Source organism: Pundamilia nyererei, unplaced genomic scaffold (assembly GCF_000239375.1).
Source record: "Pundamilia nyererei isolate P.nyererei 1_Seehausen unplaced genomic scaffold, PunNye1.0 scaffold00205, whole genome shotgun sequence".
NCBI classification, from domain to species: Eukaryota; Metazoa; Chordata; class Actinopteri; order Cichliformes; family Cichlidae; genus Pundamilia; species Pundamilia nyererei.
Window position 1 is genome coordinate 278,101 of NW_005187606.1, and position 12,257 is coordinate 290,357.

Here is a 12,257-nt window from a genome sequence, read left to right on the forward strand (position 1 = left end):
AAGCACCGAAATGTGCGCTGCTTTTCGGTCTGGTTACTACCGTTTATGTCAGTGCCATAATGGCACCGGATACTGGTACCCATCCCTAGTCTTCCCCCCATAGAGAAAAGATTTAACTGCCAGCCTCTTGTTGGCTTTGTTTCGGCATGTTTCAAGGCTTGTTTCACAAACAGGCTTAGTGGAGGAAAGTGATTTACTATTTACATGTTAAAAGTTCTGCTCACATCACAGGCGTGTCCTCATCTCCCTGGGAAACAGATGAGGAGACTTTTCATCATTCTTTCTTTAATGCTGCATGACACCATGTGCTGACAGATGGAATGCAGCAAGCAACAGCAATCAAGACCGAGAAAGACAGAGGTGCCAGCAAACGAGAGAGATATAAGTTCAGGTTGCGTTTAGATGCTTTGACGATTTCACTCACGTAACATGCATGCAGATTAAGTGTGCAAAATTGAATTGAACTGAGAGCGCGAGAGAGTGAGTACAAGAGAGTGCTAGAAGGAAGCTAGATGAAAACAGCCATGAGAGAGAGATACAGAGACCGAGTGACAGATGGAGAGACAGATGAAAAAAGTGAGATAAAGATGGAGAGAGTTAGAGAGATGCTTTGCAGTGATTACCATCATGTAGAGCAGTTTAGACAAGAGGACTCAGTGGAATTAAAGGCTTTGCATGGAAGATAGTTTGGCCCTGTGGAATTAAGCTTTGACATCTACAAATGCCATCCTCAACCTGTTTTGTTGCAAAACTGTAAAGCGTAGTAATCCTCCTGATTTGACACTTTTTAATCTCACCTTCTGTGTTCGCTTATACCTGGTATTAACATCGAGCTCGTTTGCATATATGGACATGTGCCACAACACAACAAGAGAGGATGTCCTGTCCTGTTACTGTATATTTTTAAGGAAAGTCCACAGAGTCATCAGCAAAATGTAGTTAAAATATTGTGTTTTTAGGAGGAATCCACCGAAATCTGGGCTAAAAACATAGTTTGTAATGCCCACATATGCATATTGTGAGTTTAAAACAAATCATTTAATACACCTCATCTGTGTACCCCTTCTTCTAACAGATACTTTCAGTGTCTGCAATAATCTGCTTCAGTCCACGCGTGTCCTGGCGATCCCTTTCGCATAAAAGAAAGCAAGAGACTGGTTGTTATATGTCATAACGTATGCTCAAAAACAATAACTCCAGAGTTCAGCACTACATTTCTGAATCACAATTGGACCTGAAGGCCTTGCAGAAGTTGCTTTATTACACATCACAGCTTTTTTATCGTCGTGTTTGTTTTTCTGAAATCATTTGTGTGTGTTTATTGCCTGGGCACTGGAACTATCATTATGAGGTTCACAGAGATGTTGATGCAGAAAACCCCTCAAAGGGCCTCAAAAAACCTTGATACAAACAAATAATAAAAAGATTAATTTGTTTCAATATGAGAAGTTTAATAATCTGTCAAATATGACGCAATGTTCTGCCATGGGCATGTATGGCAGCCATACATGCCCATGGCAAAACATTAATAAACACAAGTGACCAGTTAGCAGATTCTACAATTCTGCAGTGTGCAGGGTGCACTCTGTGCTCAGATTCATCCAAATGCTGCAAGCCTGATCTGATGAAGCTTTACAGTAAAAATGCATAATGAGCCAAAGAAAACAGCCTCAGCTAATGTGGACTTCACCATTTTTGTTGGTGGTCATTTGATTGCGTTCATTTCGCGGATATCACTAAAAAGGAGTCTTTTTAGCACTGGCTTGATCTCGGTTAACGCTGTGTCTTTAGCAACAGTACTACACATCTGAATATCATTACTATTTAATCATTAGATTTGTCTGTCTGCACGTTGGTACTCAGTGTTCAGTGTGTGCTGGAACAAATGCAAACTGCACCATTGGAAAACTGCACCGAAAGTCCATTTTGCCGTGGCTACCATTTGGACTGAAAAAAGCACAAAACCAAATAGTAAATGTGATGCACTCCCAAAGGTTTACAAGCCTTTCACATGGTCTTGTTTTTTTGTAGAAAACATAGATTTTTGCAGCTTTCTTGTTTAGAAGGCAACGTAATTATTTCATTCACTATTCTTCAAACACTAGTTGCCTCTCACACCTCTGCTGCAAACTAAAAGTGCACACACCGAGACACACAGACTAATCTAATTGTATTTCAGCCATTCCAGCAGAGTGTGAGCATAAATATTTGATGGGATCAGCGAGGGTGCTGAGCGGGTGCTGGGACCCACTGCCTCCCTTTTAGTACGTGAGTCCAGTGAACTGGCATGAACCAGTCTGACCACAAATCTCTGCTTTGAATCAATGAAAAGGCAGTCTCTACACTAAAACGGACACACACGTACATTCTGCTTTCTCCGTAGTCTTTGTCGCAGTGGTTTAGTGAGGTTATGGGGCTTACAATCACTATTGATCACAGCCTGCAGAGCACTAGGCTTAATTTCCTCCTGTTTTCTTTCCACATCAGCTTAGCGTTTCTTGGTGACCTTGACCTATTTTGTCATCTCTTTTTTTCCCTTTTTTTCTTTAAATCTGTTTTACCAGTTGTGTCTCATGGGAAATGAGCCTAAAACATCTAAATAAAAGTGTCAATAGTGGCTGAATGATATCAGTGGTTAAGCAGGAAAACACAACCTAAAGTTTTAGTTAAAGGAGTGACGGTAAAAGAAACCTTTTTTTTCCCTCTTCTGACCTTTCTGCTCTCAGTTGTTCATGTATCACACCAGATATGTGTTTCATTATGAATCGTGCATTACAATGTTCAACGCCAGATTTCAGTTGGGGGTAGACACCTATTCCTAACAGTCCCAATACGCCTACAAGCTTTTTATATATTGTGCTGTAGCTGTATGGAGGTAAGTTTGGTAGTTAGCAGACTGCTGAAAGCACAGACATCTTAAGAGATTCCAAGTCAAGGTTAAACTAAGCTGAATATTCTGTTACCAGTTTTCTCCATAAACACCAGACTCTACCTATTGTAAGTTCAGAAGATGTAAGTTTAGCTACAATACACCTCATCAGACTTCACGAACTTCTCCACTTACTTTTTTATGAATGCAGGCTTTTAGCAAATGCACCACAAAAACTGGTGATCAAGACAGGACAGGGTATGTGACGGTGTCTAAATAAGCTCCTCTGCTTTGCATCTCTGTGATAATGTGTCTGCCTTTAGAAGATGTTGTCTTAGTATCAAGATTTTTCATTCCTATGTTCTGTCCTTGCATACTGTTCGGGTCATATCTGACATATTTTGACATTTAACAGCAGTAAAAAAGTCTCTGACTGTTAAATATATATTCTTTGATGAGTTTGACGCATAAAAGTAAAAGAGATGCACTGGGGGAAAATGACACTGTAAGTTAATGCTAATGAAAAACGCACATGTTCAATTGGGTTTGAACGTGTTAGTGAAGAAGATGACCTAATCTAAAGAGGGAGATGATTCCAGAGTAAACTGTGTGGTCACAATTGCTCCATAATATGGATGAATAAATATGTAAAATTATTATTATTATTACAGAAAACCCAAATTACAGAAAAAGTCTCTAAGAGCCTTTGCCGGGCAGATTCTGGCCCCCGGCTGCATGTTTGACACCCCTGTGCTGGAGGGTAACTCGTCACAGGCTGGAGAGCTACACCTGGAATGACAAGCAGCTGTTTAAAAATATACTGAGAGCTAACTGAGATTAAAAGAGATCATAACAGGGGTTGGGTGGGGCTGGTTGTCCTACCAGTGCTCTATAAGTGCAGAAACTAGTTTTCAACAAGCAGCTGTTTATTGCCACGTGTTGTAAATGTGTTTTGTATTAGTGTAAAATGATGTTGAACTGATACTGATACATGGTAGTTTTGCGGATTTTTTTGTGATAGAGCAGTGATGGTGATGATGGTGTTTAATAGTTGTAATAATTACATGTTTATATGAATAAGGTATCAGCATTACCAGAATGTTGTTGTCATTTTCACTTTCAAAAATATATATTTTCATGCCTTAGGGTAAAAAAGGATAAGATACTGTGTAATTGTAGTTTTTGTTCTCAACAAATCAGTGTTGTAAAACCTAAAGAAAGATAGATAGATAGATAGATAGATAGATAGATAGATAGATAGATAGATAGATAGATAGATAGATAGATAAGGCTTGTCTCGTGTGATCATAGGTTTTTCTAAAAGAAAGTTGCTAATTATTACAGCTACAACAGCATCAAGCCACCTAATATGTTAGCTCTCCTCTCTTAGTCATTGCTTGGTTTGCTGGTTGTAATACTAAAAAAAAGAAGTATTTTCAGGATGGCACTGGAGCAGATTTGTTTGTGAACATATTGTATAATGTGTTATGTCTGGAGTTGTCCAGCCAAGTGGACTAACAAGCTAGAGGTAAGAGCTACACTGCTCTGGCATAAGGCCATCATGCTGAGAGTTTTGTATTCAGCGTTATTAGCTGGCAGAAGCTGTCGACTAACAGACCAAATTAGGGGTTTCCAGTTTCATGCTGGAGCTTCCAACTGTTGCAGATCATTATATTTAAGAATGATTTATTACCTTTTTATTGGATGGGAGTGTTTTAGGATTAATAATAGGCCTTTAAAAGGGTTCTTTTATTACAGATAAACAGACAAAAGCCCTGTGAAAATAATTACATCTCATTAGTTTGGATTCTCACAAGTAAACACTTTTTCAGCACTGGGCAGCTTGGGGAGGAACGCGACAGTCAAGCAACACGCAGCTTTAAATTTTGTTTATGTAATGTGCGCATGCCTGTCATCCTCCCAGGTCGGTTCCTTCTTCATGATCAACCTGTGCCTCGTGGTCATTGCCACCCAGTTCTCAGAGACCAAGCAGCGGGAGCATCAGCTGATGCAGGAGCAGCGAGCTCGGTGTTCATCCTCCTCCACCCTGGCCAGTGAACCTGGGGACTGCTACGAAGAGCTCTTCCAGCTGGTCTGCCATTTCCTCCGAAAGGCGAGGAGGCAAACTGTTGCCCTTTTTAACACCCTCCGGGGGAAACCTCGTGGCTTTCATGGTGTTGGAAGAGGAAGAGGAGGCGGGGAAGGAAGGGAGAGGAAGGCCAATGGACGTGAAGGACGTGACAGAAGAGCGGGGTTAAGACATGGTACGTAACTGTAAGAAAGTAGTATTTATCTATTTGATTTATAGGATCACCCTTTAATCTCTCCATCTTGCATTTTGTAAGGCCCGCCATGTCCCCATCACAACAAACTAGGCCATGCCTCATCCGCTGAGCCTGTGGCCCTCACTGCTGCCTCCAGCACAGACGGCTGCCCTCAGTGCGCGGCAGCGCTGGCGCTCTCTGACGGGGTGGGACCAGTTCGAAATGCAGCGAGTGACGAAACAGAAGAGGGAACTGTGGAGGAATCAGACAGGGATGGTGTACAGTCCGGTACTAAAGTGAAGGACAAACAAGGCCATGAAGGTGCAGAGTCTTGTTGTAGTCCGAAGAAGGGATGCAAGGAGCTGTGGTACGAGATCAGGATGAAACTGTGGGGCATCGTGGAGAGCAAGTATTTTAACCGAGGCATCATGATCGCCATTTTGATCAACACCATCAGCATGGGCATTGAGCACCATGAGCAGGTACAGCTGGCTTTTTACATTTGTTCATGTTTCCTTATCCACTCCCCTCATTTATTTCATTATTTAGGAAATCTTTCATTGTTTAATTAAATATTTAAATATCTTAATTATCTCTCTCAGTCTTTCATATATTTGAGGGTTATGCACTAGAGTGCAAAAGTTGTCAGACAGTAATCGTTTCTTCATGTTTCTTTATATTATGTTCCCATTTCTTTATTATTAGTTTCAGCTAAAGATAACCCAGTTTTACAGGCATGAAGTATAACTTTTGCACCAACAGCGTGATTTCCAAACAGTTATTAGTTGCAAACTTGACATATCTCAGCACAGTGTGTCCTTTTAAAGAATTCAGGAAACTGGACATGGAGACGACAAAAGTTGACAGGACTACAAATCTATCGACAGCAGATGAACAGTATCTGAAAGTCACGGCCTTAAGAAATAGGGAAAAAAATCAGCACTGACACACGACCTGAGAGATGCCCTTCAGGTGGTCCATCTATTGTTCGCTAATGCCTCATCATAAATAGTCTCAGGTGGAAAGGTGACAAGGAGCCATTTTCAAGGAATGGAAACAGGAAGAAAAGATGGAAGTGTGTTGTGTGTCTGTATAGGTTTTCAGTCATCCAGGTAATGGCGGTCTTTATGTTTGCATGAGTTTTTAAAAAAAGGCATGGGTGATTATCTTCACCCTGTGTGACTCACATGATCAGTAGTGGGTCAACAATCCTCAGGACACTTTCCAAATGAGACAGCCCGCACTAGGGGTTAAATAGCGCTCTCGAGGGTTCTGATAAAGTTTCATAGATGAGAGCTGAAGCGTTTTTGCAAATATAAAAAAGTCGAGATGCCTTCTTTGTCAAGCCTTTAACACTGAGGTATGACAAATTACACAAGAGCAATGGGTCTTATGAAGTGATGAATCTATGTTTGATTCAAATTGTCATCAGCATTGTTCGCATCAGTGGGTGGGGAGAGACGTACAACACATACTTGCACATACTTCCCATTTTCCTATTAAAATGTAAAGATATAATGGTGACTCAAGACTTTTGCACAGTACTGTATATAGATTTTTTGTTGTCTATCAGCACGGACACTTACATACTGTCAGCAAACAATTCAACAATAATAACTTTACAATCATTTATAACTTGGACAATTTTTGATGACTTCTAGAATTGCACAACAAAGTTATTTGTTAACATTTAAACTGTTGTGTACGTATCATTTGACTGTTACGTTAGATGCTGTTAAGACATTGGATGCATGTGCTGCAGATTTTCTCTTTAATAGTTGTTATAGAAAGTAAAGACAGCCATGTTGGCTCCTTTGGAGATTACAAAGTTGCTTCTACCTCGTTCCTGTCATTGCCCTGCATGTCCACACTCCTGCAGTGTAAAGCTCTTCCCCCATTCATACAGGTGTTGGCTTAATTTCGTCTTTATAGTGTGCTCCCCCAGTTTATGCAACAGATTGCATCTAGGATCATGACATCATATTATACAAGCGTGAACTTTCGTTTGGATCGCACTGATTAAATTCTCTCCAAGCAATGAAAATAAGGCACTTCCTGTTCTTTTTCAACTTTCACTGATTTTTCTTCTTTTCTTCTTCTTTCCTCTCTTTTTCTGATGCTCGGCTTTGTGAACTCTTTTTTTTCCCCCTATCAATATTTCTTGCTTTCGCTATACCATCGCCCACTCACGCCTGCCACCGCCGCAGTGGTGGGTCGTCTCTCATCTCAGGGGCTGCTAAAAATAGAGGCAGAACGAGAGAGGCAGAGAGAGAGAGTCTTTGCTGCTTCAATGGTGAGGAAATAGTGAGCTGAAATGTCTGTGGTTCCACTGCCTGTTTAGCAAACTGAAGTCATGCCTCCCTCTGTTTGAACAGTGAGTATCAGAGGCTTGATCTGCCTCATCACTGTGATTTTCCACCTGTAGAGAAGGGAGGTGCTTACACCTGTCCAAGGTTTTGTTGTTGTTCGGGGTGGTTTTTCCTTTTTTTTTTAATATCTGCCACTACGGCAGGAGACCAGACGTTATTCGGACAGTGTAATGCCCAAATGTCATCCTTTGATGCTATCAGTTCTGTAAATATGTGTTGTATAGGCTGTTTATAAATTCTATCAGAACATTCTAGAAATTCACAGACAGTTACTGAGAATGGAGAGGGAGAAAAAATGAGAATTAAGAACTAACAAAAGGGTATATTTCTAATAAAAAGGCTAAACAGGGGACCATAAATTGGGTGGTTGCTATCTTATAGACCATGTGAGAAGATGTGTTTGCCAGGATGACGTCTTCATTCAGGCATCCTTGTTGATGAATTTTTGATTTTTCATTTCCGTTGTATTTATATAGCCCTTTAAATCACAACAGTCAGCTCAAGGCTGTTTATATTGTAGTGTAAAGACCCAACAATCACATCACCCCCTATGAGCAAGCACATGGAGACAGTAGGAAGGAAAAACTCCCTTCTAACAGGAAGAAACCTCCAGCAAAACCAGGCTCAGGTTGGGGCAGCCATTTGCCATGACCGGTTGGGGGTGAGGAAAAGAAAACAGAAGGTTGGATCTTTTTCCAAAGTTGACATGCAATCTATTTTAGTGCCAGTCCTCCATCAGCTCGTGGCATGTTGTCCTCTTTGTCTCTTGCACCACCTTTAAATCTCCTCATCTTTAGTTCTTTTGGCCTCAGATAGCAATGTTTAATACCCAAGCTCAGCGAGGAACAGAATTTTCAGCTGTTTTGGCCAGCTGTCATCACTGAGGTTTGTGCTGTGGAAAGCCTCTCAACAGAGCAGATTTGAATCTTTTTGCTGGCAGCTTTTCTTGACAAACAGTATCATCCTTAGTATGTGGTCTTGAGGACCTGGTAGTAAAACTGACAGGTTGTGCCTCTCGCTTCTAATCTCTGTTAGTTCATGTGGACACCCTGTTCCTTTCATGATGGCCAGGATCCTGTCATCTTCCAGCCGCAAATTCAACCTTCTTCCTCTTTTGTCCCAGAGAACAAAGTAAAAGGCCTTTATCTACATAACGACGTATATATAGTAATTAGAATAGCGAGTCACTGCCCGGATTTGGCACTTGCAGATGGTTCAGCCCTTTTACTCTCTTTCTTGTGGGCCAGGACTTGGGATGGAAGATGCCAGAGAAGGAAGCAGTGAGATAACCTCTGTGGCCCATCTCAGCTGAAACTCTCCATTATTTGTTCCCTTTGTGCAGTAGGACGGGTAGGCTAACGTCACGCTGGGACACTCCACTGGAGTAAAGTGGTGAATCGGGCATCCATTCCAGAAAGTGTTTGTTTGAAAGTGCCGAGCTCACTTTCTTGTTTTGCGTCATTGCGGGTAGAAAACCTGCAGCTTTTCTTGTGTGTGACTGTTTTGGACTGACAGAGAATTAACTGAGGAACTGATAATAAAAAAAAAACTCTGAGTGGGTTCCTTGTCTTTAGTTTTGTGAATGAACTCAAGCAACGGCATTGAACTGAGATCATGGACTATTTGTGCGCTGAATTTACTAGTTGATGGTATTTTATATTGTTTTTGTGTTTGGATGTTTTGAATATATTTCTGTGTGTGTGTATTATAAATTGCATTAGGTTTGTTTTCAATCAGTGTCCAGGGTGTTCGGTCTTAAATGTGCAAACACTCTTTGTGTACTTTGCATTTAAAATAAATTGGCCTTACATGTCAGGGAAACCTGGCCAGCACCCCAGAAGAAGGCTACCTTGTTGAGCGTCCTTGGCTAAGCAAACCATCACAATACCACTGCCAAATCTTTTGCCCACCAGTGTACGCACCCAATAATGTCAGTCCATCTACTTTTTTAGCCAGTTAATATCCACCGCTGAGCTTGATGAACGGCCCAAGTGAGATAACATATCAGAGAATAATAACTGCTATTTGAGAATTAATGATGCATCAGCATGACAGACGGGGGATGATGAGGGAGGGGGGTGCATAGCACTGCTATATGATATATGTTATTGAAATTGTTATTAATTATTTAAGGTTGCCATACCCAAAGACAACACAAGGTCCTGGATCAGTGATAGGCCCCATATGTCAGTCTGAAAAACTTACTCACATTTCTGACCAACTTGGTAACTAGAAGAGCTTATTGTAGCCAGTAATGTTATATTTAGCTCCAGCCCGGTAAACAAGAATAATACTAGAATAATAAATAAGTTACTTTGTCCATGCCATCTCTGTAGATTTCACTCAAATTTATCCTTTTTTTCAACAAACCTGAAATTTTAAATCCTGTTTACACATGGGCTAAATGCAATTCCAATTGCAGTTCCACAATTGATGATTTATCAAGTCAGACTGCTGCAGGGTGTCCTCCAACGTCTGTCTGTAGCAGATGTGGGTGAGGTCAAGCTTGCAGAGAATGCATGCCGGTACTCTTAGTAAAGGGAATTATTAATGAATCACCCTCCATGCAATGCAGAAAAGATAAATACATTGAAAAAGACAAACCAAAAAAGCATATTTAATAAATTGAATAAATCATGTTTTCAGGGACCCTGTGTCTTATTAAGAGGAGACGAGCTCCTTCTGGCTCCCCTGTAGTTCGCAACCTGCAGAAATGGCATTCCTGATCCCTGAGAATGCAACCACTGCTACTCCGGCATCATCAGATTGGATCCTTTCTGTTTGCCTTTAATTCTAACATTCGGGCAAAGACAGACAATCATAGAGCAGCGCTGTTTGATCTCTGTCCGTAAACTTCTTAATTATTAAATAAAGTAATTACCAAGAGAAAACACATGTTGTTATTTTGAGATAACGAGACAAATGAAAGATCATTGTGGATGTTTTTAGCTTCTCTACTTTAGTTCATGAAAGTGGGCCTGAGGATAGATGCGGTCTTAATAATACAGTACATAATAATACAGAGCATTTGGAAAGTGTTCACAGAGTTTCAGTTGTTCTACATTTTTCCATGTTGCAACCAATGTTCCCTCAAATTGTTCATGTGTCTGAGCAAACACACAAACTCCCTGAGCGGTCCCTTGGACCACTGTGAGCAACAGCAGACGTGTGCACTGTGGTCACGCCAGCATCGCTTGCATCCAAGTTACATGGTTTATTAAAAGAATCAAATTGCAGTATTTACATGTCTGTAAATGAAGTGCTTTAGCCCACGTACAATGAAAATTACAAAAATCTTGTTCATGACCTGTGTAGTATGTTAACGCTATTGAAAGTCTAAATATTTAATTTTAATTATGGCAAAACATGAACTGCCAACCAAACCAAACCAGCTATAAACTCCAATTTTGAAAGCACACTTCACACTTTTACTTTAAAGCTCTGACTTGTATTATGAGTGTGAGCCAGAGTGTGAAGCTCCTGGTGTGCACTGCATGAGAGGGTCGAACTGAGGTTTGGGAGAGAGTCCTGTAAAGGTCCTCCGTTCTGGTGCAAGGCTGCTCTGGAAGAAATGAGACATGTACACCTTTCAGAGATAACATTTTGTCATGATAAAATTAAAACTTTCCCATTTTGCACAAGGACATGTGTGCTGTAGCAAAAGCATGTGGTTCTGTGAAAATTCCATTAACTCTGTAAAATATTTAATTACACAGTAAAATTTCTGCTACTCATAGCAATAGCATTTAATGATTATTGACCATTATAGATGAAAATTCTTATAAATGACACTAGAATAAGCATAAAACTGATTAAGAACTTAAATTTCACCTAAATGTTTCCGTCTGTCCTTCTCACATCTCCAGTGGTTGTACATGTTGTCATTAGCGTGTCTTCACATCAGCCACACTGTTTTGCTAGCTAAAACACCAGCCGGAACTGCTGGCTGACTTCTGGCATGGTAAGTGGTATGTCATCCAGATATGGGTCAGGCCTGGCGTAGATGGCACTGTTTATGTGATGGCATGCCACATCTGGCCCGATTCTGGTTTGGTGTATGTGGCCCAGGCTCATAGAAAACAGGTCTGGCCCAGATCCAGCATCAAGCTGGCACTTCTGACTGACTGGTGTCATGGCAGGGTGTATGTCAACCAGCTGTGGGCCAGGTCTGGCAATGATGGCACTATTTATGTTCTTATTTTCCTATTTTAGTTAGAAGATCCAAATGTCATGTTGCAATACTATACTGCTATGCTAGCCAACGTTTCAGATGCAGGTTTGACAGGTTTGTGAGTTTACACTTTATCCAAAACCTAGTGAGGGTTTACTCACGTTTACCACCGGGTGGTTGTAGCTCAGGAGGTACAACAGGTCGCCTACTGAAGGTTAGTGGTTTGATCCCTGGCTCCTCCAGTCTGCATGTCAAGAGTGTGAATGTGTGTGAATGTAGTTAGGAAGCACTCAGTGTAGAGAACATGTGTGATTGGGTGAATGTGGCATATTGTATAGAGCATTTTGAGTAATCCGCGAGAGGCGAGGAGAGGAGAGTAATCCTGGTGCCTCTGTCAGTGCGCCCCAGAGTGGCTGTGGCTACAGTGTAGCTTGCCATCACCGGTGTGTGAGTGTGTGTGTGTGTGAATGGGTGGATGACTGGATGTGTAAAAGCACTTTGGGGTAAAGCACTATACAAATACAGGCCATTTTAGAAAAGCGCTATACACAGCAAAATCTCCAGTGTTAAATTAACACTAGAGA

General features: G+C 41.0%; 1 protein-coding gene across 1 annotated transcript in view; it reads left to right on the forward strand.

The window, feature by feature from the left end:
* Window positions 1–12,257, forward strand: part of LOC102197344 (voltage-dependent T-type calcium channel subunit alpha-1I-like) — a 154,277-nt gene that overhangs the window by 57,660 nt on the left and 84,360 nt on the right. Inside the window, exons 7-8 of the mRNA XM_013914563.1 lie at window positions 4,794–5,133; window positions 5,215–5,615. Coding sequence (XP_013770017.1) covers window positions 4,794–5,133; window positions 5,215–5,615 — 741 coding nt within the window. The remainder of the gene's footprint in view (window positions 1–4,793; window positions 5,134–5,214; window positions 5,616–12,257) is intronic.